The sequence below is a fragment of the Lithobates pipiens genome, unplaced genomic scaffold (assembly GCF_037356315.1).
Source record: "Lithobates pipiens isolate NorthernLeopardFrog02 unplaced genomic scaffold, aLitPip1_a1.2 Scaffold_23, whole genome shotgun sequence".
In the NCBI taxonomy this organism is placed as follows: domain Eukaryota; kingdom Metazoa; phylum Chordata; class Amphibia; order Anura; family Ranidae; genus Lithobates; species Lithobates pipiens.
In genome coordinates this window covers 293,008,388-293,035,914 of record NW_027507785.1, presented here as the reverse complement: position 1 = coordinate 293,035,914, position 27,527 = coordinate 293,008,388, and the positions used below count along the sequence as shown (strand labels likewise).

General features: G+C 42.0%; 2 protein-coding genes across 5 annotated transcripts in view; one reads left to right on the top strand and one right to left on the bottom strand.

The window, feature by feature from the left end:
- Positions 1-752: 752 nt before the first annotated feature.
- LOC143926544 (uricase-like) lies at positions 753-22,799 on the bottom strand. 4 transcript variants are annotated; one of them, XM_077450353.1, is made up of 8 exons: positions 22,640-22,799; positions 20,744-20,962; positions 20,355-20,471; positions 13,461-13,539; positions 7,696-7,882; positions 3,647-3,770; positions 1,061-1,144; positions 753-909 (listed from the first exon to the last, which is right to left on the bottom strand). In XM_077450353.1, exons 1-8 carry the CDS (start codon positions 22,667-22,669, stop codon positions 835-837), a joined length of 915 nt encoding a protein of 304 aa, XP_077306479.1. In that variant the 5' UTR covers positions 22,670-22,799; the 3' UTR covers positions 753-834. The 4 variants fall into 4 exon arrangements, with proteins under 4 accessions (XP_077306479.1, XP_077306480.1, XP_077306481.1 ...); XM_077450354.1 differs by lacking the exon at positions 22,640-22,799 and adding an exon at positions 22,064-22,102; XM_077450355.1 differs by lacking the exon at positions 22,640-22,799 and adding an exon at positions 21,937-21,956.
- DNASE2B (deoxyribonuclease 2 beta) overlaps positions 22,205-27,527 on the top strand; it is a 59,049-nt gene continuing 53,726 nt past the window's right edge. Inside the window, exon 1 of the mRNA XM_077450350.1 lies at positions 22,205-22,322. Within this exon, the coding sequence (XP_077306476.1) occupies positions 22,261-22,322 (62 nt within the window). The 5' untranslated portion in view covers positions 22,205-22,260. The remainder of the gene's footprint in view (positions 22,323-27,527) is intronic.

The window sequence follows — 27,527 nt, the reverse complement described above, 5'->3', positions numbered from 1 at the left end:
TTGAGGGGTTACCAATATGGTATTTGTACATTGAAATGATATGCCCTCTCAAGCGTCTCTTCTCCAGAGTTAATAAGTTCAGTGCTCATAATCTTTCATCATAACTAAGATCCTCCAGACCCTTTAATAGCTTTGTTGCCCTTCTTTGTACTTGCTCCATTTCCAGCACATCCTTCCTGAGGACTGGTGCCCAGAACTGGACGGCATACTCTATGTGCGGCCGGGGCAGAGTCTTGTAGAGTGGGAGAATTATCGTTTTTAATTCCCTTTTTAATGCATGCCAATATTCTAATGGCTTTGCTTGCAGCAACTTGGCATTGCATGCCAACGTCATCTACTAGGACCCCCAGCACCCATCTATTGGTGCTAGAGGGGGTGGCAGGAGACACCCTTTTGGAGGCACTGCTACTGTCTGGAACTCTCTACCTCAATCTGTCTGGCCATCTCCTACTCTGGCTGCCTTTAGGCAATCCCTGAAAACTCATCTTTTCAGGGAAGCCTATCCAACAAATCTTTTATCACTTCCATCAGCTCATCCCCCCCCCCCCCCCATTATAACCTTTTGCACCACTTGTCCCACCCTATTAGATTGTAAACATATGAGCAGGGCCCTCCGAACCCTCTTGTATTTTATTGTGTTGTAACTGTACTGTCGCTCTTTATATTGTAAAGCGCTGCATAAACTGTTGGCGTTATATAAACAAAATACAAAAGAAATGCTTTCTTCCTAAACAAATAAAGTAGAATTTAGGTGAATGAAATCATTTTAATATTTTATTTCTGGCAGTAGTAAATCACACTGGTAAACAGACACTTTCTTTACTCCTGCAAAAATTATAACTTTGATGGTATTCTTCTTCGGACACTGCCAGTGATATTTCCATAGGGCTTGTCTGAGGGAAGCAAGATCTGTTTTAAAAAATACGATATAAATTATTTTGTCTGTACAAACATATTCAAATCTAGAACAGCAAAAGCCTGAAAGCTACATGAAGAAAATATAATTCAGATAAATGTTATCCATCTAACCACAGGAGTATTGAGATTTGAGATAATTTACCTCATCCTGGTTGTTTAGGCCAAATTTACTCAGGTCAATATTAAAATAATGCTTGTTTGGTAAAATAACTTCAATCTCTTCAATCTGAAAAATAAAAATATATATATATTATTATTAATAATAATAATAATAAATATAAATATATATATATATATATATATATATATATATATATATATATATATATATATATATATATATATATATATATATATATTACTGTTAACCATGTACAAGTGAGGGTAAATACAAATAATGGGTTTGGCTAATTGAGATATATTGGTTCTATTGTTTTTTCTAAGGAAAACAAAACATTTTAATCAATTCTCTGCAATGTCCTTTTCTTTAAAATTCTATTAATTGCTTTAAAAAAGCAGAAGTAATTGCCATGAGCTGCTTTATATCAAAAGAGGAACCATTGGTGTTATGTTCACTGCAAACAGAATAACAGATTAACCACTTAAGTACCAGCTTGCAATACCACTTAATTACCAGGCCATTTATCAGTTTTCAGTGCTGTGATAGTTTGACAATTATTCCATTATGCAACGCTGTACACAAATTAAGTTTATATTATTTTTTGAGACAGCTAGAGGTTTGTTATTTTCTTTTTCTTTTCTTTTTTACCCACGGCGGCAGAGTGGCTCTCCTGTGCCGTATCACAAACCTAGTACGTGATCCGACACTTCCAGAGTGGGGGGGGTGATTAGTCACAGCGCAAGCCAATCAGCAAGTCCCATTAATGGGGATGTAAATCCTGCACGTCCCAGAATAAAAGTATCACATAGTAAACACATAAACACTGGCTAGGCACACATTTAACCCTTTGATTGCCCTAGATGTTTAACCCCTTCCCAGACAGTGTCATTAGTACAGTGACTGTGTCACCGGTTTCCAAAAAGTGTCAGTTGGTGTGAGATGGTCAATATCGCAGTCCAGCTATAAGTTGCTGATCGCTGCCATTACTGGTATAAAATAAAAATAAATAAAATTTCCACTATAGATACAAAACACCATAGGTTGTAGTGGCTATAACTTTTGCGCAAACCAATCAATCTACGCTTATTGTTTTTTTTTTTTTTAACCAAAGACGTAGCAGAATAAATATTGGCCTAAATATATGAAGAAATTCGTTTTTCTTTTTTTTTTGGATATGTTTTATAGCAGAAAGCAAGAATTATTGTTTTTTTTGTTTTTTGTTTTTTAAATTGTTGGTCTTTTTCGTTTATGGAGCAAAAAATAAAAAAACCCAGTTATCAAATACCACCAAAAGAAAGCTCTATTTGTGGGGGAAAAAATGACAAATAGAGTAATTGTCAGTTAAAGTAACAGTGCCAAAAAGCAAAAAAATGGAGGGGGGTAAATCTTCCAGAGGGCAAGTGGATATAAAGGAAAAATTCTGTTATAAAACATATCAAATAAAATGCCAGGACAGTGCAAACACTCCCCCATTGACCGCTAATGTTATTTAATTTTTTGCCATAATGTTTTGGAAAAAAAAACTTGGTATTGAGGTAGTAAAAACATGGAACTTGTTAATGGTTTATTAGATACAGTGCATACATTTCACGCACAGAGAGGAGGAGGTGAAGGGGTAATTGACAGGTTCCATAGAGTGGGAGGATGGAGAAGAGGGTGTTATTGTGTTCCAGGATAAGGGTAGTGAAGGGGTTAATATACAGGTCAATACAGAGACAGGATATAGATAAGATGTTCAGAAGAGGGGGTGAGTTGTGAGAGGAAGGGGAGGGCTCTCAAATGTAAACACAGGCAGTGTTTACATCTGTGATCGCTGTGTTTTCAAAGCAATCACAGGGTACAGAGCCACTCTAATTGCCTCTGTGCATTTTGCCTGTGATCAGTGCTGTCCAGTTAGCTTGATCATAGACATACAATGGGCACACTGGCTGCCCCAAGGTCGAAACTAGGGTGGGGGGGGGGGGGGCATGTCCCCCGAGTGACGAATCAAGAGGGGTGCTGCCATTCCCATGCCTCTCTGTCACAGAACTGTGAGGTGGGTGGGGGGGCCAAGAGCACAGGCAGCAGAAAGAGGACAGGAGGTATGGCAGGGACATGGTGGCACTTTTTCTAGAACTGCAAATTAAAAGTAAAATAGTTGCACGCTATTATGCAGTATAAAAATGTAAATAGAAATGTAAACAACCAGAGATGCTGCTGCTGTCACTGAAAGTGCTCCCACGTAGAATAACAGTAATAAGATGTGACAGCGCTCCATAGATAAATAACAAATTCACAATAAATGGTGATAATAAAACTGTGCAAAACCTATTAAGCTAAAAATAAAAGTCCAATGATAATGGTGATAATATTGTGCAAAAACTTAATATACTCAAATAAAAGTCCAATAATAAAGTGATGATTTCCTCTGTTCAATGTGGTGGCGGGAGCACTATACACATAGAGGTTGTGTGAAGTAAAGAAATACTTTGCATCTCTCTGTCTAAATCACTACTTTATTATTGGACTTTTATTTTAGTATATTAAATTTTTTTTTTTTTTTTTTTAGTTCTGAAAAGTTGTCAGGGGTAAACACCATTTCTTTTACTTTTGGATAGATGAAAATACCTCTGGAATCCGGCTGAGACCCAACACTTGGATGTCATAAAGAGTCTTCTGGACAGATGGAGAGTACTCTCCTTTGTCATATGGTCCAGCAAATGTATCCATGATTATTTCCTTCATAATTTGCCTTAAGGGAAAAAAACATCACACAGGATTTATAAGCTAATTACATTAATTACATTGGTCATGTGATCTTTGTTGAAGGGGAGAATCAAAGATCGGAGTGGTTGATCCTCCAGTTTAGCAAAGTTCATGTAATGATGTGGCCTAGAATTTTGGCCATAAAACCTGCACTGAAAAAGGAACCTGGAGCAGTATTTTATCCAAGAAGGAGAAATATTTTAGCTGTGCTGGTCGCCGTTATTTACCCAACCCAGCAGCATTTCATATACACTAACTCTCATGCCACGTACACACGACCGGACTTTTCGAGGGACTAGGTCCGACGGTCTTTCCAACGGACTTTCGGCGGAGTTCCGATGGACCTCTCGAATGAACGGACTTGGCCACACACAATCACACCAAAGTCCGATGGATTCGAACGCAATGACCTACGACCGGACTAGAATAAGGAAGTTCATAGCCAGTAGCCAATAGCTGCCCTAGCGTCGTTTTTTGTCCGTCGGACTAACATACACACGCATGGATTTCTCGGTCCGGCGGAGTTCCAGTGAAAAAATTTAAAACATGTTCTATTTCTTTTTTTTTTATATATATTCTTTATTTAAACTTCAAGGAGGTCACAGAGTCAAATTACACACATCTTCATAGTTACATACAAACATTCATCGGTTCTCAGCCCATCTTATTCTCTACCAAAAATACTGTTTCCCTAGTTTAAATAACTGAGAACCCTTTCTTATTTATCTCTGCTGTTAATAAATATTCCACTTTCCCTCCTTTTATTTTAATTTTTTCCCCCCTACCCTCCCCCCCTCCAAAAAAAAAAGAAGAAAGAAAAAAAAATAGAAAAAAAGAAAGAAGAACACCCATCCTGCCTCCCACGAATACAATTTACTTAATCCCACTACATGGTGGTTTCCTTATCTTTGAGTCACTAGGTCCAGTAATAAACTATAAACGAGATCTAACTAGATTTGAAATATACTGTGAAGAGAAGGAACCTATGTCTCGAACGATATCAAAGATATATACAATGCTTATAGCCCCCCCAGATAATTATGAGATGCCATGTTTTGTAAAGTGGGAAAGGGACTTGGACAGGACATTCTCATCAGATCAACGTCAGAGGATGATATACCTCTCGTTAAACACATCAATCTGCACTGGAATTCAGGAATTAAATTACAAGTTGTTGACGAGGTGGTACTATACCCCATCGAAGCTCCAGAGGTTCTCCCCTGGAGCTTCAGATCAATGTTGGAGGTGCAACGGGGGACGGGGGACTTTATTACATATTTTCTGGACCTGTCCCAGGATCAAACAGTATTGGAGAGACGTGCAAAAAATTATGCAAAAATTTACAGAATATCGAATACTGGATGACCCGGCTTTTTTTCTGTTGCACCTCTCACATATCCTAATAAGAAAATATAAGAGCTCAGTACTGTGTCACATGGTTAATGAGGCCAAGGGATGTATTGCCCGTTCTTGGAAAGATTCTAAACCACCAACAATAGCAATGTGGTTAAATAAAGTGAGGAAGGTGGGGGCCTGTGGAAGATTTAATATACTCAGCCCAGGACAGAAGTGAGCAGTATGCCAGGATATGGGCGGTATGGAATGCTTTTCTCTCTTCAGAAGAGGGAAAGAAACTGCTGGAAAACATGTTCTATTTCTAAAGTCCACCGGATTTTTGGCAAGCAAAGATCCGATGGAGCCCACACAAGATCGATTTGTCCGACGGACTCGTTCCGTTGGACCTTTGCTGTCAAAAAGTCTGGTCGTGTGTACGTGGCATTACACAAACAGTGGCAAGAAAAAGGCTGTGAACCACGTGGCCTTAACTGGTTTTCGGCAATAATTTGGCATGAAATGTGATCCGATTCTAATCTAATAGATAAACAAAATGTGGTTTATTTAGACCGCTTTCACAGTAGGGAGATTTTCAGGCGCTTTAGCGTTACAAAAAGCGACTGTGAAGCGCCTGAAAGAAGCCTCATCTGCAATCCCAATGTGAAAGCCCGAGTGCTTTCACACCAAGACCCCTTTCACACTATGGTGTTTTTCAGGTGCTTTAGCATTAAAATAAGAGCCTATAAAGCACCTGAAAGAAGCCGCAATTGCAATCCCAATGTGAAAGCCAGAGTGCTTTCACACAGAGGCACTGCGCTGGCAGGGTGTCAAAAAAAGTCCTGCAAGCAGCTTCTTTGAAACCAATGGGAAGTGCCTGCAAAACGCCTGAAAAGCGCTTGCAAAGTGCTTTTGGCAGTGACGCTTTGTGGGCGCTTTTAAGCCTTTAGTTGGCCACTAGCAAAGGTTAAAAGCGCTCGAAAAACACTGGTAAAGCGCTGTTAGTTTAAGCGGTGAGTTACGAGCGTTTTTCGGGTGCTGGCACTGTGAAAGGGCTCTTTAAGCACTTGGGCTTTCACATTGGGATTGCAGATGAGGCTTCTTTCAAGCACTTTACAGGCGCTTTTGAAAAATGCCTGAAAAACGCCCCAGTATGAAAGGGGTCTTAATAATGAGAGTGCAAAATCAGGCTCACTTCTGCAAAGACACCTATCAGCTTCCAGGTTTTATTGCCAAAGCTTAATTGAACAAGCTAAGGTTAGAAGCCGATTGTCTACCATGCACAGCTGCACCAGATTCTGCGTGCTCCAGTTTATTAAATCTATCCCAATGTGCTTAAGCTGATAACACACAAACAATTTTAATTGCTCATGTCTTTATTGAGCACACACATTATACATTCACAGAGCTGGAGGAAAAAGTATGAATAAGCCCCCGAAAAGGGCAAAACGCATCTGTGGAGTTTTCTACAAATGGAGAACAGGAGCTGAAGCCTTCTTTTACCCATTTCATTCATTCACATTTATGCCACAGGCTTTTTCCTTCCTCCTCCTGTGGATCACAGCGGCTTCTGCCGTGCATCTCCCTCCTCCTTCTCCTTCTAGGCATCCAATAAGATCGCCTGTCCTTTCAGTCAATCAGGAAATGGGTATCAGACCCAGGCTTCCCGATTGGCGGAGATGCGATTCAGTGTTAGAATAGCGAATATTAATTTGCTATTCAAACACACCTGGTTGGGCTCAGAGCGCAATGCTCTACGTCCACCCTATTTTGAAACTATTAGAGCCTCTGGCTATGCCCTGCCGCTGTAATTTATGCGTCCGGCATCCTGAGAGGGGCCAGATGCATGAATAGAGAGTGGCAGCGGCGATGGAAAGGGGAGGCGGTGCCCGTGTGCCCTTAAAGGACGGGCCGCCCCCGGGGTCTGAGTGCAGACATCCACCATTTTGTTGAAGTCTACTGGAGCAGAACAAGCCAATTCTGTCTGTCTTCCACCAGTCTTTTCACATGCTGATCCAATCGACACAGGTTTGGAGGGGCATTTGAGTATTATTTTCACTGTTTTGGCCTATGTTTTAAAGTAGTTGTAAACCTAGTTACACCACTTTTGCCTACAGGTAAACCTATAATAAGGCTTACCCGTAGGTACTGGGAATATCTCCTAAACCTGCGCCGATGTTTGCGCTGTTTCTAAAGGGCCTGTGCCATCACGCCACTCCGCCCAGTCAGAGAGCCTGAGTCCACGGCCCCGGAAGAAAGAGGCATGAAGATGGATGCGGCCACCAGCGAGGACATCGCAGGCTTCAATGGCAGGTAAGTGCAACATAATGGGCTAGTATGCAATGCATACTAGCCCATTATGCTTTTACTTTGCAGGGGAAAAAAGAGGAAGTAAACCCCATCAGGGTCTGGACCACTTATCATTGAGGGGAAAATGAATCCTTTAGTCAATTCTTTAGTCAAGCGTGAATGCAGCTTTTTTTTCTATGAATCTATATTATTAAACCTCCTTTCTTTAAACGTCTGTAGGAACATTAAGCATTTGCTGTGTGTTGGTCATGCAAGTCTCTTTTACGTACCATTTAGAATCAAAGTTAACCCCTTGATTGGTGTTGTATCTCCACTTGCAGTTGACCACAGTGGAGAAGCAGCGGTCTCTCGCGTCTTGGAGTGTTGTGAATTTATCCTTTAAAAACCCTTCAAACCCGGACTGAGTTGTCTTCAAGACCCGAAGTTCTTTGATCCCAGAATGAATCACTGGCTGACCTACACACAAGTCGGACAAAAAAAACAAAGAAAAAGAACATTAAAGACAAATCTGTGGTTAGTTAATAACAATGGTATTAATAAGTATATGGCTGTATAATGTACATGATGGCTGTAATAACAGCATTATGACTGGGTATAGTTACTGTGGCATTAGTCGTGTAATTAAAGATAAAGTCCAGATATCTATAGATATCTCTTTCTCTCGATTATATATATATATATATATATTTACACACACATATATATATATATATATGTGTGTGTGTGTGTGTGTGTGTGTGTGTGTATAACCCGATTTTATTTGATATTAATAGATTCTTTTTTTCATTTCAGGGTTCCATGGGGCCACCCATTCATGTGCACTCCCAGGATCATACTATAGGGAGACGTGTGCACGCTGCCTGTGCCAACATGCACAGGCAGTTGAAGAGGACACGAGGCACACAAAGACCCGCCTCTGACCCCTCCAATGGAAGTGATTGGCAGTGGCTTCCGAGGCAGTGTCCTCAAAATCTTATCTGAGGGGTCAAGCATACACGTTCAAACTGGAAATAATGGGACATGTCGTCCCAATGAAGCTAATATTGTGGCAATAGGTGTGAGCGTTCCCCATCAAGAAGTTCAGGGAAGCAGCACATGGAAGCAAAGGGACAATAATCAATTTGTAATGGTTTTCATAATGTCTAGTAAGGAATTGTTTACTTTAATTTAGTCTGCAAATTATTAGGAGGTTGTTATAAAAAAAAAAAAATTGCCTTTTGTACTACTTTAATGTGGTTGTAAATTTTAAAAACATTTATTTGATATACAGCTAGAATGTATACCTGGATTTGGTTTGACACAAGTCCCCTGTCGTCATCTACACAACAGCAAATAGCCTGGGAGAGAGAGGGGCAGCACTAGAACCCAATTAGGTCCTAGTGAACTCAGTTGGTGACTTATTAGTCTTTTGCTTCTTATGCATTGTCCAAGCAACAGGTGGGGGGTACAGAGGTGACACCAATGTAGTCCTTACGTAGACCTTGCATCAAGTTAAATATACTTAGCTTACACCTGGATTTGGAACCAGAAAAAGTGACATCACAGTCCTTCCTGCAAAATTGAAGGCAAGACTCTAGAATAGTGTACTTGCAACTTCTCACAAGATACATGAGCCTCAGCATTCCCAGGATCTCAGTGGAAGGACTGTTACATCACTTTCACATAGGCACTGCTGGCAAAAGTAGATTTTGTAACTTTCCAAATGGATGCTTCTTTAAATGTGAAATGCAGCATTTTTACATTGGATGGGGTGGGAGGTGAGACACTTTTTGCATTTGGTGAAAGGTCTGTTTAAACTCTTTAAAAGATAAAGTGACTATAATTTACTGGCTGGCCTGGCAGAGTTATTTGAATCACAAAAGGTAGCTGGACAGACCTACAAACTACAAATCCACTGACAGATAAAAACAATTCATATAGGTGGGTTTTATTGTTTGCTTTGTTTTAGATGGGTATGGCCAATCATCCAGTGCCCAGGGCAAAGATGCCAAATTGCACCCCCCATCATTAAGCTTATGAGGAGGAGGGGGAGAGAGATCACAGCCCACACCTCAGGCCGGCTCTCTCCTCCTCTCCTTTCAGCGCTGGGCTAACAGAAGTAGTGATGTAACTGTCACTACTCTGTGCCCCATCGCTACAGTAAACGCTGTGCCCAGGGCAGCTTTCCCTTCCGCCCACCCCTTGTCCTGGCCCTGGGCATGGTAACCATAGTACTACTGCCTGCAGGGCCGCTTTTAGAAATCATGGGGCCCCATACAGCCTACCTGACGGGGGCCCCCATTGACCCCACCCACAACCCACCCTGGCTCCGCCCACAACCCGCCCCTCATTCCGCCCCTGCCTCCACACTGTCATTGTGGGGGGGGGATGGGGGTGTCTGGAGGCAGGAGCTGGAACATGTAACATTTACAGTGCCCCACCAATCATAACTGCATCTGAATGGGAGAGATGTCAGTGTTTTGACATCTGTGCCCATTCAGTTTGTGTCTTCATACACCACCGACTTGTGTCCATTTACATCAGGCTACCTCTGATCTGTCACATTTAGGTCTGGAAAAATAGAAAATGATATTCTTTTCCATTTTTTTTTTCCCACCGAATGGACACGGAGGAAGGTGGAACTAAATGCACACAAGTCAATTCCTTATATACCTTAGTAATCAAGTGGGTGGGGGTTAATATAGTTATTTAGCTTTTTTTTTTTTTTTTTAGCTAGAAGTTAAAAGCTGCTCGGGCCCCCCCCTGCTGGCCAGGCCCGGTACAACAGGGCTGGTTGTACTGCCCTATCAGCGGCCCTGACTGCCTGTAACAATTATGCCATTAAGGGGTACAGTAACTGTTAGGCCTCATGTACACAGGGCATCTGTTTAGCCCCTCTGAACAGCTGCTTAAAAACAAGCCTAAAGCTGCATATTGCAATTTGCACGCGTATTTAAGAGCGTCAAGTGTTTCAGCAGTAAAGGACTCCACTGCCCAGAATGTTAATTTATCCTGGGCATTGGAATGCATTAATGCTCAAACTTGCCTAAACGCTTCTAGCATTTAGGCGCATTTTCATGTGTTTAGGCGTGTCTAACATTTTTTTCCTGGTCCTCTCCTGAAAGCTCTTGTGATCTTATTTTTTTTTTTCACCCTGTAAAATTCTGTTCTTAAAAGATGCCTGTAAATGCCTATGTGTTCATGGATACATACATAGGTCAACACAAAGGTGCCTTTTACAGACTAAAAAAAAAGAAAAAAAAGCCAAACGCCTGTAAAACGGATGCTTTGAAACCCTGTGAGCAAGAGACAGCTGCAATATAATAACAGTCCGTGGCACTGATAAATACAATTCCCAATACTTCCCATAATTATTTCTAAACATGTGGTCTACTGTATATCTACAGTGTAGAAGGCACCAGCTTAGTTACTATTTGTGTTATCAGGTGCTCCATTCCTGCATGTTTTTCCAGTTCCTGGCCCTGTTACTCATTACCTCTGTACTTCTGACCCACATTCGCTATGATGGTCCTTCTGTGTTCAGTCCTCAGGTTTGTTTATTCTGATCTTTGCTGAATGAACACAATTTGGGTGAAAGGTGTAACCAGAATACACACTGTTAGCCTGTAGAATTCTAAGTACAGCTTGGCGGTATTGCTGGATTATATTAGATTTGGCTTGCTATTGTCTAAACCATAGGTTATTGCCCTATTCATTGGGAATTGCTTCCATTAGAGGGCTGGCAATCTGTGCAGAGGAGGGTTTTGATACATGCTATGCTTTTCCCTGACAGATGGGTTCTCACTGGGGCGCCACCTGACATTTTTCTATCTCTGCCCAGAGTACCCAGAGGAAGTTGTAGTTTAGCTTATACATCCTCAAGGTCACGCCCTACAACAGTTTTTCTCAACTCCAGTCCTCAAGGCGCCCCAACAGGTCATGTTTTCAGCTTTTCCATTATTTTGAACAGGTGATTTGATCAGTTTCACTGCCTTAGTAATTACCACAGCAGTTTCATCTGAGGGAAATCCTGAAAACATGACCTGTTGGGGGCGCCTTGAGGACTGGAGTTGAGAAACACTGCCCTAGAACAACCTTTCTCAACCAGGGTTGAAGAGAATCCTAGGGTTCCTCCAGAAATTGCTAGGGTTCCTTGAGCAATGAGCAACGTCCACCTCGCAGACAAGTTACCAATGACATTATTGATCTAGCTATCTGTAAAGAAGGGAATTCTTCCCAATGGCCACCAATGCAAGGGTCATTCTTCCTGAGACCTAAAAAGTTCTTTCAAGGGTTCTTTTGAGTTAAAAAAGGCTGCCTTATGCCGCGTACACACGAGCGGACTTTTCAACATCCAAAGTCCGAAGGACTGAGTCCGTCAGACTATCCGATCGTGTGTGGGCTGCAACGGACTTTTGACTCGCCAAAGTCCGAAGGACTTTAGAATATGGAACATGCTTCAAATTTTTCCGAAGGAACTCCGCCGGACCCGGTCCCCTTCGAAAAATCCGCTCGTGTGTATGCTACTCCGACGGACTAAAACCGACGCTAGGGCAGCTATTGGCTACTGGCTATGAACTTCCTTATTCGAGCCGAGTCGTACGTCATCACGTTCGAATCCGTCAGAATTTAGTGTGATCGTGTGTGGCCAAGTCCGCTCAGCCGAAAAGTCTGTCAGAACTCCGTTGGAATTCCAGCAGAACTCCGACGGAACTCCTTCGGAAGTCTGTCGGACATAAGTCCTCTCGTGTGCACGGGGCTTTAGAAGCATCTTGAAGGCTTGTCTGTGCTTTGTATCATCTATATACACTCAAAGTGCATTGGCCAGCCAAGAATTCTTCAACACGTGGGCAGCTTGTAGTACCCCATGAAAGGTTCTAGGGCAAACCTGTAAATGGTTTCATCATTTATAGAATAAAAATATTATTTTTACTGACTTATTTCCCTCAAACTCTTCCTGTATTCCCAAGGAACAATCCCCCCCACCCCCCCCCCCCCGCACCTACTAGTAGGTGAATGCCCTATTACTGTCTGGTGAGTGACTTTCATTGGTAAGTGGACAGCTGGATTTCTAAGGAATTGAAAGGCACACTCACTAATTAATGTTATTACAAGGAAATGTGCTTGTAAAGAACACCTAAACGGTCAACATCTTCCACTTCAAAACTGGTCACACTGCATTTGGAATACATTATGCAACGGCTATACAGTTACAGTTATAAATCTCTTACTGACTGCTTGTAATTGGTGAGGTTTTCTTGTAAAAAATGCCCATGCAGTGCTGATTACAGACAGCTTAGTTCTATACTTACCTTCATCCCTACTCCAGCAATGTTACTTCCAACAAGGTCCTAGTAGGCCCCCCTTTTATACTGTGCATGAATGCCATGGCCCCATTCATTTCTAGAAGTAAGCGTATTCCAAGGTCCCAAGGTCCTCTGGAGGCAGCCATGGGTGTGGCTACCCATAGGAATTTAGAAATTGGAGTTACCATACACGTGCAAAGATGAAGCTGTCCTTTACATTAATTATCTCTATAGCAAAAAACATTTTTCTGGAAACTGCATGGGATTTATATCTATAATGAAGAAATCTATATTTTTTTTCTTTAACAATATTTCTCCACATTTAAAATTCAAACCATTTCCAGCAAAATTGGGGTTAGGACAGACCATATGACTAGAACTAGATCATCCAAAATGCAATTCAGGTTCTTGATGGATGTTTTGGAGTCCCATCTACTCCTCAAAGTAGCTTTGGAGACATGAATGATGTACTCTGTAAAATGCTGCAGACGTTTTACCTTCACCAAGCATAAAACAAATAAAAACAGAAATGGACACTTTTTGAGCAGAATGACACAGAATTACAATGCTTTTAATTACCCACTTAAAACTCAAAAAGAAGAAGATGTGCTTGGAGACGTCATTTCTAAGGTGCATGTGTATGTACAATGTAATATGAATCATTCTTTTGTCATGGATTGTGTACTGCAATAGAAAATAATTACAATTTACAGAAAGGCACATCAAAATAATTTCTTAAATAAGCTTACCTCCGCTCTTTTGTTCCACTTCACAAAAATGAACACCTTCTGATGAATAGATAAATGCGTGAACATGCTGCACCCCATCCTACAACACAGCAGAGACAAGTCATGTTTTATATGACAAGCGTTGGTTCTAAGGTTGTGTATAATGAAGTTGGAGAAACACAAGGAAGGATACTTATCAAGCAAATAAGTTACAGCAGCCTATATCTGGGTTAGGCAACCTTGGAATGGTACAGATCTATCTGAACAACATGAAAAAAAAAACACCCCAACTAGCAAGGCCTAACTAAAAATAGTAAGAACAACTTAGAAAAATATAATAGAACAAATGTTACTGTAAAAATATAAACTTAGCCAACCTTAAAAGTGGACAGTGTCAGTCAGTAGAACAGAGGACAGTGTCAGAGCAGTGGACGATGTCTGTAGTTCTTATTTTTATACATTTTTACAATATTCCTAATACAATTTAAATTTTTTTAGGAGCCCTGCTGGGGGGCTTTGGTGAAACGTGAGCACATGGGGAGGGGTTGGGCAGGCAGCATAAAAGAGACGAACAAGGAAAGGAGGGGCAGCGGGGTAGGCATTTGGATTTTCCTCCTGCAGTAACTGAGGCTCTCAGCTGCTGCAGGAGGAAAACACAGGGGGATCATTGGAAGATGGGCATTTTAAAAATCCGAATGGCCAGCAAGTGGCTGGAGATTTCGATTATACGCCCCCCCCCCCACCTTAGCAACCTAAGCATCCCTTTGCTGGTGCCGACCCTGCCCACAGCAGTGTCCTCTGTCCCCTTCACATCCCCCCCCCCCCCCACACACAGTGGTGTCCTCTGCCCTCCACAGCAGTGTCCTCTAACCACCCTCCCCCCAAGCAGGTGACTGGTTGCTAAAAACGCACCGTTTCCTAGCAACCAATCACCTGCTGTTAACTTGAAATGTTATTTTTGCCAGATCTCACCCTCCGTCCTGAGCTGTGTTGCCATGAGGATGACAGCAATGGAGGAGGGCAGAGGTGGGTGAAGACTGGCACCTAAGTGATGGGGGTTGGCAAAGCAGGGACCTGTTCATAATCTACACGTCACCTACCCGCAGTTGGCAGGTAGATCGCGATCAACAGGTTGCCGCCACCCCCACCCCCCCGGGTTATATACACATGGACTATTTGGCCTTTCACCGTAAAATCCTGGCATTTTCAGGCACCTTGGTGTCACAATTGCAGCGTCCATCCCACTGCCAGCACCCTGTCAAAATCAAAATAGGCTGAAATACGTGGTGGTTTGATGCTGTACTGAGTGGTACTTGTGATCCGGGGAATATGAGTTCAGGGACGCATACCCTGAATGCAGAATTCCTGCGTTCGAAGCATACATTCCTGAACACAAATCACTCTAAAGGTGAGTACAGATTGACCAGTCACCGCTGATTTTAGCCTGTCATAGAGTTGACACTCTGCCGATAGCTGGGTTGGATGCTGCAACTGGGCCACCAAGGTGCCTGAAAATGCTGGGATTACTACCCTTCGTGGTAGGCCCAGAACAGGCTTCATTGGAGAAACCACCTATAGGGACCTACAGTGATAAAAATGGAAGAGTTTGACAGCCATCCTATGTAATGCTGGACTTTCACTGTGCAACATTATTAATGTCAGGACTGAAATTGAGGAGGTGAAGATTGCGTCAACAAAAGAACCATTTATTATGCATCTGCTGATTAGCAGGTGTAGTTGGCTAACTCCGTTACCAATGTAGTGCACCTAAGAAGCTGCAATTAAACTGGGATTCTCCAACCTGCACAGCCCGTCACACCGAACTTACACAGGCATTCTTGAAACAGAGAACAGTCAGTGACTTTTTTTGTTTGTTATTTATTGAGGGTAATAACTTGGATAGGGATGGGAGGTTATGCGATACCCTTTGACTTCAACAAAAAACTTCAGGGACAACTCTTCCTATATACCGTCTCTATATACAACTCCTCTTCCTCCAGCACACACTTGCTTGCAGAACTTAGCTGGATCACTGTGAAGATCTGACAGTCACTCAGACAGATTAAGGTCAATAGCTCAGGCTTAGAGCTAAAGTAAATTTTCCTATGCCAACAGCTTTACACTAACCACCTAGCACACTAGAGGGTCCTACAATAATATAACCTGGTATAGGGATAGGAGTAATTGGGTGTTAGTCCCCTTTAGGAGGAAATGTATGGGATTAGTGTCCATATAAATGTCAGGATAGGAGGGGCCTAGGGAACTGGGGCATGGGAGCCAAACACCCTAGAGCTTTTCATATGCAGTCGGCTACTGCCCTAGGGATGTTAACAGAGCTGCATCTCTGGGTGAGGTAGTTCAAGAAGGACCAAGTGTAGTTGTCCTGACTATTATGGTTGTGTGCAGGACATGAGCGGGATGCAAAAAGGCCTTTGAGGCCAGAGTTCTCTGAAGTGAATACTAGTACACCTGGAAGTGAGAGTGTCATCTGGGAAAGTGTCCAGATGAGCAGAACCATCATAGCTTGCAACTTTCCCTAATTTCGAGGGACTGTCCCTCATTTGAAACAAAGACCCTCTGTCCCTCATCTTGGTCTGCTCTATATACAGTATTCATACCCCTTGAAAATTTCCAAGATTTTTTCATGTTACAACCAAAAAAGTTATATTTATTTTATTGGACTTTTATGTGATAGACCAACATAAATGGTTTCAAATGTTTTTACAAACAAATACCTGAAAAGTTTGTCATGCATTTTTATTCAGCCCCCGAGTCAATACTCTGTAAAACCTAACCTTGCTTTAAACTTCTCCATAACTCTATCCCTGACCTGTCTGGTGTGTTCCTTGGCCTTCATGATACTGTTTGTTGACTAAGGTTCTCTAACAAACCTCTAAGGGCTTCACAGAACATCTGTATTTACTAATTAGGTGACTTCTGAAGGCAATTGGTTCCACTAGATTTTAGTAGGGGGTATCAGAGTAAAGGGGGCTAAATACAAATGCACACCACCCTTTTACATATTTGTAAATAATTTTGAAAAACATTTATAATTTTGTGCCACTTTGTGTTGGTCTATCAAATAAAATCCCATTTATCCCAAAAATACATTTACCTTTTTGGTTGTAACATGACAAAATGTGGAAAATTTGAAGGGGTATGAATACTTTCTCAATAAACTGTAGTACTATATAAAATGCTCTATCAAAAAGTGTTTCCCAAAGCTAAACCTTTCATCTAATTTCTAAAATTGCTGAATTTGTTCATTTTCAAAGCCAATATAAACGAATAGGAGTGGTAAAAAGAGCACTTGTGGGTTTACCCAATAATTTTCTTTTGTATAATTCTCATTTGAAGGGGCATGGCAGGGTGTGTGTTCTACACCTACATACAGTGGTGTGAAAAAGTGTTTGCCCCCTTCCTCATTTCCTGTTCCTTTGCATGTTTGTCACACTTAAGTGTTTCGGAACATCAAACCAATTTAAACAATAGTCAAGGACAACACAAGTAAACACAAAATGCAATTTGTAAATGAAGGTGTTTATTATTAAAGGTGAAAAAAAATCCAAACCATCATGGCCCTGTGTGAAAAAGTGATTGCCCCCCTTGTTAAAACATACTATAACTGTGGTTGTCCACACCTGAGTTCAATTTCTCTAGCCACACCCAGGCCTGATTATTGCCACACCTGTTCACAATCAAGGCATCACTTAAATAGGAGCTGCTTGACACAGTAAGGTCCACCAGAAGATCCTTAAAAGCTACACATCATGCCGAGACCCAAAGAAATTCAGGAACAATTGAGAAAGAAAGTAATTGAGATCTATCAGTCTGGAAAGGGTTATAAAGCCATTTCCAAAGCTTTGGGAATCCAGCGAACCACAGTGAGAGCCATTATCCACAAATGGCGAAGACATGGAACAGTGGTGAACCTTCCCAGAAGTGGCCGGTCGCCCAAAATTACCCCAAGAGCGCAGCGACGACTCATCCAAGAGGTCACAAAAGACCCCACAACAACGTCCAAGGAACTGCAGGCCTCACTTGCCTCAGTTAAGGTCAGCGTTCATGCCTCCACCATCAGGAAAAGACTGGGCAAAAATGGCCTGCATGGCAGAGTTCCAAGGAGAAAACCACTGCTGAGCAAAAAGAACATCAAAGCTCGTCTCAATTTCTCCACAACACATCTTGATGATCCCCAAGACTTTTGGGACAACATTCTGTGGACCGATGAGACAAAAGTGGAACTCTTTGGAAGGTGTGTGTCCAAGTATATCTGGCGTAGAAGGAACACTGTATTTCATAAAAAGAACATTATACCAACAGTAAAATATGGTGGTGGTAGTGTGATGGTCTGGGGCTGTTTTGCTGCTTCAGGACCTGGAAGACTTGCCGTGATAAAAGGAACTATGAATTCTGCTGTCTACCAAGAGATCCTGAAGGAGAATGTCCGACCATCTGTTCGTGTACTCAAGCTGAAACGAACTTGGGTTCTGCAGCAGGACAATGATCGTAAACACACCAGCAAGTCCACCACCGAATGGCTGAAGAAAAACAAAATGAAGACTTTGGAGTGGCCTAGCCAAAGTCCTGACCTGAATCCTATTGAGATGTTGTGGTATGACCTTAAAAAGGCCGTTCATGCTCGAAAATCCTCTAATGTAACTGAATTAGGACAATTCTGCAAAGATGAGTGGGCCAAAATTCCTCCAGGACGCTGTAAAAGCCTCATTGCACGCTATCGCAAACGCTTGGTTGCAGTTGTTGCTGCTAAGGGTGGCCCAACCAGTTATTAGGTTTAGGGGACAATCACTTTTTCACACAGGGCCATGATGGTTTGGATTTTTTTTCACCTTTAATAATAAACACCTTCATTTACAAATTGCATTTTGTGTTTACTTGTGTTGTCCTTGACTATTGTTTAAATTGGTTTGATGTTCCGAAACACTTAAGTGTGACAAACATGCAAAGGAACAGGAAATGAGGACTTTTTCACACCACTGTACTTTTGCTAATAGGTGTCCCTCTTTCCCATCTCTAAAAGTTGTGAGGTATGCAACTATGGAGGGGACATTGAGAGAGGTTGGTGAATTAATAAGGGCACCTTAAACATACTTGGTGATGGAAGCTGAATGCTGGGGGCTTAGTATACAAGGAGAAAGTTGTCCCAAAGCTGGTGCTCCCAAGGAGATGAGGTGATAAGGGAAGATGGCTTACAGATTATCTGCGTCCCAAGAATGACAACTACTAAATGTCTACTCCTGTGTATGACATTTTGCACTCAAGAATTCTGTTAGTACGTCAATGTGATGTTAGAAGTCATGGCCATCTCTGAGAAGTTACAGTAAAGTGAAGAATATATATTTTGTGTTTGAACATTCCTTAATTGTCAACACACAGCCAATCACAAGGCATATTGTATGGACAATCTTTATTTCTAGAGGTGGTTCTCAGGCCTAAAGAATGTGAGTGAACAAATATGGCGGAGTTTCTCCACATTTCAGGTGAGTGTGTACCCCATCTCGTCTCTGAGCAGGAGGCTAATGGATGGGGTCCTTGGCCAACATGGCTGTTGCTGGTGGTGAATCGGGGCATGGATTATATATGATGCAAAAAACAATATAAAAAGGTGCAAATAGCAGTGCTTTAGCAAACTAAATGTCATCCAGTTAGGGTTTACATCTACTGTAATCTATGAAATCCCTATTCTCATCCCTTTCAGATCCTTTCTTTGGTAACTGAATGTCTAAACATCTAATAAGTGCTGACAGCCCTTCCTTCTACAACATACTTTATTACTGAATTTTTGTTACTTCCTGATGTGACCAAATTTAAATCAAATGTGTATTTTCTCAGTAAAACATTCATAGAGAGAATGTGAGCGTTTCCTGCCTTCGCCACAACATTATTCACAGCTCTGTGGTTTATAAATGTTCCGCTGGTTTTTTTTTTTTTTCAAGCTGTAGCAGGGCCACAATTCTGATTTAAATCTACACTTTTACATTGATCACTAAAGGGGTCCATTAAAAACAATGGACTTGCCAACTGGCTTAAAAAAACAGAACACAAGGCCTCCACACATTTATAAATCTCAGCAATATGCTGTACAAATATGCATTGCGCTCTGCTGGCTTCGGGAAACCAAAACTGGTAGAGCCCAACAGAAACTAAATAAAGCCGAGACAAAAAAAAAGAAGAAGGCAGGAGTTGAGTCACATGACCTGTAAAATCACATGACTGTCTCTCCTCCAATCACAGAGGTCTCTCTGTTGCATCAGAGAAGCCTGCATTTAGTAAATTGAACATATCAATATCCACTTTCTAAAACAAAATGGCACCCATACGCACACAGTCTGAGCATACAGTGAACCCTACTTTATCGGACTAAGCTGAAACCATTATACAATACAATTGCTAGTTAAAGTGGAGTATGTAAATTGTGCCCACATCCCTAAGTGATATAGAACAACAAAAGGAACCCCCTTAAGTGGGACTGTACTAAGCATGGCATGGCTGCCATGAAAGCTGAAACCATTCTCAAACATGGTAAGGTTCACTGTATGCTCAGTTTGTGTTTCGTAGGGCGCCATTTTCTTGTAGCCTTGAATGTGCCCGACGAGCCGGTATTCAGCCCAGCCAGCACCTGCAACTAGTATGGCCAGTTGGCTGGTATAATGAATCTGGGGCATCTAAATGGTATTGTTTCATTTGGTTTTGGTCTACTTAATATCAGCTTTTTGTTATAAATCATCCCCCAAGAATTTACACCTGATCAATCAAATACTTAAATGAATCACGTTGCTAGCAAAAATTAAGCAGTGCTTTATGAGTAGTGACATCCGACTGGTCACATTGGGTTATAGGCCATGTGAGACCTTTTAGCCGATTACAAAACTCAGGCATAGGTTATCTAGATACCTTTTCAAAGCGTCTCCAGGGGGCTTCTTCAATGTAAGTTCTTGCTTGCGTAACATGGTCAAACGATGTCAGGAAATGATTACAAAGTTCCAGAGAGAACTCCTCAATGTTTTTTATCTAAAACAAAATAAATAGATTCAGCATACCAGGAACCCATATAAATTTATGCAAAGAACTAACAAGGTAAGTAGTTGGCCAACATATCCCCTGCTGTAACAGATGAAAAGGGCCAAATACAGGGCAAGTAATAATTCCTTTGTTAACCTTCAAATAGAATGTGTAATGTTGCAAGTATACTGTATTATCTATAATATTCTTAATTAGGTTTCCTTTACATTACTTCATTTTAAACATTTATGAAGTTAGTTTGAAGGATAAAGATGAATTACCCCTTTAAATTTTGCTAGAGCGTAGATGGTGTTCTTCACGGTGTCTGTTGGGATGATGTCAGAATTATCCCCATATAGATAATCCTTCTTTGACTGGAGAGTGAGTTCAACAGAGGCCTCAATTTCTTTAATAAAATGTCTATTGCCTTCTCTTTTAATCTGGAGAACTTTCACTGCGTTCTTCCCATAGCCAGTGCGTGCAAATTCCACATCTGAGTCCTAAAAGATATTAAAGGTCAATGTAAACCCAGCCACTAAAATTTAATAAAAGCTTCAACATGTTACTGCAAATTCCAAATTAAATTTGATTAGCTTTAAATATCCACTTGAAGACCAGGCTTTTTTCTGGCACTTAGCACATAACAATCAGTATTATTTGCTATTAAATATCTTAGAATTAGGGTTGCACCAATACCAGGCTTTTTACCAGCCAGTACCAATAATTGTACACAAGTACTCACCGATACTGAAAACCAATACCCTTGCAGTGCAATTTGAGCCCATACAAAATTAATGGGTTCAAATCTCACTGCAAGGAATCGCATGCGATTTGAACAGGAATGCGGTGTAAATGATTTGGTATTACAGCATTTGCACATGCAAACCTACCTAAAACTCCCAAACATAATTTTTTTTTTAAAGCAGAGGCCATAGAGAATAAATTGGTGGATTTGAAATTTTTTATATAATACTGTATTTGCGCAGCAGTTTTTTAAACAATTTTTTATAGAAATATTATATATATATATATATATATATATATATATATATATATATATATATATATATATATATTAGGGCTGTTACTGATTAAAATGTCCGTGTTCGATTAATCGATTATTTTTTAATCGATTAATCAACTAATTTCGATTAATTATAACGCACATACAGATCCAACTACTTTTAGCTGATCTCCTTGCCTTGCAACTCTGCATTAGTCAGTGGTAAATGTGGTATACACTATATACAATCACCCAACACTAGTTAGTTTCCACAATCCATGACTTAACTTCACAGTTTACACAAATACATTTTAAATTCAAACTGTAGCACTGATGTAAGTCATTTTTTTTTTCCACAGTAGCGTGACAATCCCTCCACCTCCGGTCTAACTAATCACTCTCACCTTATGGCATGGACCCCTGTGCAAACAGGTGGTCATACAAGCGGGTATCAAAAGGGTTAACACGAACCATAAACTTCTCTCACATCTCCTTAGATCTCAGCAAGGACGCCAGGTCATGGGTAGAAAGAAAAGATCTAAGTGCTCACCGCTTAAGTATAAGATAAAATTTTTGTGTTCAAACACAAACTACTCACATAAAGATGATAAAAACACAGCATGTAAAGCCGACAAGCGTGTTAGTTCTGTAGGGCAGCAGCGGGTGACGTCATGCGTAGCTCCTCCCCGTACACGTTACGTTCAATCAGAACTTCTACGTCACCGGACTCCTCCCCCTTTCCTTTGTTAGCTGTCAGAGGCACTCGGGGAAGGGGGGAGGAGTCTGGTGACATCTATGCCCGTGACATCACCGAATCTCAAACGGAACTCCCTGAAGACCCGGAAGCCGGCGGAGAAGTGAGTATTTTGATTGATCAAAAAAATTTAGCTTGATCAAAAAAAAAAAATAACGATTAATTGTGTCCCTATGTTTTGGTAAAATATACAAGATGATGTTATGCCAAATAGATACCAAACATGTCATGCTTTAAAATTGTGCATGCCCATGCAATTCTCAACTCAAATCTCTGGTTGGAAGATCCCTTTGCTGGAGTCCATGAGAGATACAAGTCGCAAATTGTTCCTCCTATCAGCAATTTTCAGTTTTGGGTGGACCAGTCATTGTAATAATTCATTATTACCTATCAGTCTTGTACTTATCTCTTTGTTCATACCTTCAATGCTCCAGCATAGTGATGCGCCATCCTCCTTGGATGTCCTGGTACATCTAACAGAGAACCAACATGTATCGGTGCCTTGTGTAATAGTTGGGAGGTGTAATGGGCTTGTCAGGGGCCACCCAAAAGGTATTTTGTCCCGGAGCACGCTGCTGTTTACTTAGCTGGCTCTTCCCATATAGCAATACGAGTTAGAGACAGTTATCATTTAACAACGCTGTTTAGACAACATTTTTAGGATTGAAAATTAACTTGTCTAGTTTCTCAATACTGATTGGCTAAGTGACCATGCTCTGATTTCTGCATTCAAAACAAGGAAAAAAAACATTAAAAGGTCAAACTAGTGTATTCTAGAGGAGTGAAAACAAGGACTTAAAATATACCCCCAAAAAAAAAAAAAGTAGTAATATGTTGCATATTACTAGTCCTCAGATGTAGCAGCTTCATTCATTTTATTTGAAAAGAGTTTATTTTATTTTTATCTGGCAATACCGACAGAAAAACACTTCCTGTCCTAGAGTGACAACATTAATCATACTGTGTCAGAACTAAAACAGGTCAGTACTGCAGAAACCTACCCCTCTTCTCATCTCCATAACATAGATATGGGGGAGGGGGGTCAATAACTAACAACAATATAACTGATATGTATTAACTACTTCAGCCCTGTGAGATTTGGCTGCTTAATGACCAGGAACTGCATCGCTTTAACTGACAATTGCGCGGTCGTGCAATGCTGTACCCAAACAAGATTGATGTCCTTCTTTCCTACAAATAGGAGCTTTCTTTTAGTGGTATTTGATCACCTCTGCGGTTTTTATTTTTTGCGCTATAAACAAAAGAAGAGCGACAATTTTGAAAAAAATAGACAGTGGGGGTTATTTACTAAAGGCAACTCCACTTTGCACTAAAAGAGCAAAGTAAACTTGAAATTGCACTGAAAGTGCACTTGAAAGTGCAGTCGCTGTAGATCTGAGGGGGACATGCAAGGAAAATAAAAAACAGCATTTCAGATTGCACATAATTGGATGATAAAATCAGCAGAGCTTCCCCTCATTTCAGATCTACCCTTTCAGATTTACAGTGACTGCACTTCCAAGTGAATTTGCCTTTGTAAATAACCCTCATCTTTTACTTTTTGCTATAATAAATATCCCACGTGTTTTATAAAAAAAAAAAAAAAAAAAGGCCGATATGTATTCTTCTACATATTTTTGGTAGAAAAAATAAATAATAAATAAGCGTATATTGATTGATTTGCGCAAAAGTTATAGCGTCTACAAAATAGGGGGTAGATTTATGGCATTCTTCTTCTTCTTCTTTTTTTTTTAATAGTAATGGCGGCGATCTGTGATTTTGATCAGTGGACAGATCGGGCATTGACACATTTTTGGAACCATTGACAATTATACAGCAATCAGTGCTATAACAATGCACAGATTACTGTATAAATGACACTGGCAGGGAAGGGGTTAATTGTGTTCCCTCACCGTGTGGGTGATGAGACTGTCTAGGAGGGGGTGAGGAAGGGAAGAGGGGGAGGGAAGGGGGAGGGGAAGAGGGAGGGGAAGGGGGAGGGGAAGGGAGAGGGGAAGGGAGGGACTTTGTATGAACACACGATCTGTCTCTACTCCCCTGAGAGAGCCGGGATCTGTGTGTTTACACACACAGATCCCGGTTCTTGCTCTGTCACGAGCGATCGCGGGAGCCCGGCGGTGGTCATGCTGCAGGCATACGCACGCCTCCCTAGTGGTCAAAGGGCGAAGCGACGTAAGGTAACATAGTTTCCCCCTGCCGTGCCATTTTTCCGCAGTAAAACTGCACCACCTTACGTATGCTGGGTGTTTATCCCAAGTGGCACTCAGTGGCTTTCAGGGCCATATACAGTACCTTCAAGGACATTTGTCAGGAATGTGTAAAACCCCTGTTTTTAACGCATACTGTTAGACAGGATAATTTGGTTGGTTGCAGGCTGGTCAGTAAGTTGAGCTGTGAATTTTCTTTGGCTGACATAAATTGCTCTTCCCCTGTGCTCCTTGCTGTAAAGGCCAGTTATAGGTGAGGGCAGCTGCCATTAGTTTGTAATGTAGCAAATGTGTCAGGAATACAGTATAAGATTCCGGGGTGATTAAGCCCTAGTGGTGTATGTAATTTCAGGAACACGTGTCAGTCCACAATGACTTTTAAAGGCTTGGCAGCCCACATATTTAAAGGAAACAAAGTTCAAAGAAAGTAACAGCAATTTCCCTCGCAGGGGGTTCCACCGTTACTGTATAGTTCAAACCTTCAGCCTCCTGGCTTACTTACTTGCAGCACCGCTGCTTCAGACCTCAGGCCTAGGCCTTTGGGTTGCTCCTCAGAGCATACGCTCATGCTGCCAGCCGCCCTTTCCTAGGGAACATGGGTGTCCTCCTGACACTCATACACAAACGTCATGTCTGTAGGGCTGTATCCTCCTGACACTCATACACAAACGTCATGTCTGTAGGGCCATGTCCTCCTGACACTCATACACAAACGTCATGTCTGTAGGGCGGGGTCCTCCTGACACTCATACAAAAACGTCATGTCTGTAGGGCGGGGTCCTCCTGACACTCATACACAAACGTCATGTCTGTAGGGCGGGGTCCTCCTGACACTTCAGCAAAACTTACTGGGTGGAGCTGTCTCCAAAAATGGGAGCTCTGAGCTCTAACCCTGGGAAGAATATACACCCAGCCCACAGGTGTGCAATCAGCATGCCGGTCTTTGTAAAAAAAACAGGCTGAAAATGCTAATATACACAGTGACACAAGGTCGCCTCTCCACATATCCCCCCCCCACCGTTTCGCACCAAGGGGAGAAATATACTACCCTTCACACTGGCACCTTTGTGCCAACCAGTGGCAGGACAAAGTCAACCAGCGCCCAGGGCAAAGATGGCAAACTGCGCCTCCTCCCCGTGTACTTCATATCTTGGTCTCTGCGGAAATGAAGGCAGCTTCTCTGTCTTCCCCCCTCTGTCATGTGATGTGTCACATGACAAGGGGAAACAAGAAGGAGACAGTCTGCCCTTACTCTCCAGTGGCACCACTCTGAGACTGGGGTGTGTTGTCAGCAGGCGTCCTCTTTCTCTTGCCCACAGTAGGTATATCTGTCGCCTCCTTAACACCTATTTTAAACCTCCCAAGATGCACTGCAACTGTGTGCACAAAGTTGCAGGGAGGTTGCAGCGTGGCCCCTATTCACTTGAATGGGTTGCCTTTAGCAGACAATAGTGCATGCTGAACCTGGCAGGGGGTATAATTCCTGCTGCAGCTGCAAATCAAATTGTTGCAGCTGTGGCATCTGTACATCCCCAGCCTCTGTAGTTTAACCACTTGCCGACCAGCCGGCGTCTTATGGCGGCAGGTTCCAGCGAATCGCCGTAGCTGTAGCAGTGCTTTAAACAGCTCTAGCAGGCAATGTGCGTGACCAGTGGCTGCAATGTTCGCCAGCCACGAAGGCCAGAACGGGGATGTCCGTGTGTGTAAACACACACACACACACACACACACACACACACACACACACACACACACACACACACACACACACACACACACACACACACACACACACACACGCCCTCATTCTGTCAGGAGAGGAGAGACAGATTGTCTTTTCCTACTAAGTCACATCCCTATACAGTTAGAAACACCTAGCAGGAAACTTTTAACCCCCAGTGGTCCCAAAAATGTGTCAAAAGTGTCCGATCTGTCCGCCGCAATGTCGCTGTTCCACTACCATTGCTAGTTAAAAAAAATAAAAAGGCCATCAATTTATTCCTCATTTTGTAGATGCTGTAAATTTTGCGCAAACCAATCAATATACACTTTTTGCATGTAGAAGAAAATATATCAGCCTAAACTGATATTGTCACATTGTCAAACACTCCATCTGTGACTGTTCTACCAACAATTCTTTTTTTACACCAGTCTCTTTAACCACTTGCTTACTGGGCACTTAAACCCCCCTCCTGCCCAGACCAATTTTCAGCTTTCAGCGCTGATGCACTTTGAATGACAATTGCGTGGCCATACAACACTGTACCCAAATGACATTTTTATCATTTTTTTCCCACAAATAGAGCTTTCTTTTGGTGGTATTTAATTACAGCTGGGAGTTTTATTTTTTGCTAAACAAACAAAAAAAGATGCAAAATAAAAAAATAAAATAACATTTTTTTCTTAGTTTGTTATAAAATTTTGCAAACAGGTCATTTTTCTCCTTCATTGAAATGCGCTGATGAGGCGGCACTGGTGGGCACTGATAGGCTGCACTGGTGGGCACTGATAGGCACAGTTAAGGCGGCACTAATAGGCACAGATAAGGTGGCACCGATAGGCACAGATAAGGCAGTACTGATGGGCACAGATAAGGCGGCACTGATGGGCAAAGATGGGCACTGATGGGTGGCACTGATGGGTGGCACTAAGGGGCAATGATAGGTACCACTGATAGATGAGACTGATGGGCACTGATAGGTGGCTCTGATAGGTGGCACTGCTGGGCACTGATGGGCGGCACTGATGGGCACTGATGGGCACTGGTAGATGACACTGATGGGCACGGATATGTGGCACTGGGGTGCAGCACTGTTGTTGAGGCAGATTTTGGGCACTAATAGGTGGCACTGTGGGCACTGATGGGTGGCACTATGGGCACTGATGGGTGGCACTGATGGGGGGCACTTTTTTATTAGTTAGGTGGCACTGGCAGGGGGCAGGTGGGCACTGATAAGCTGGCCGTGATCGGGACTGATCTGATCTGATCTTATTCTCCTCCCGCTATCCCTCAGGGGGCGCGCAGGCCGCTCGTGCACAGGACGACGTCAATAGATGTAGTCCCGGCAAAGCAGGTCCGC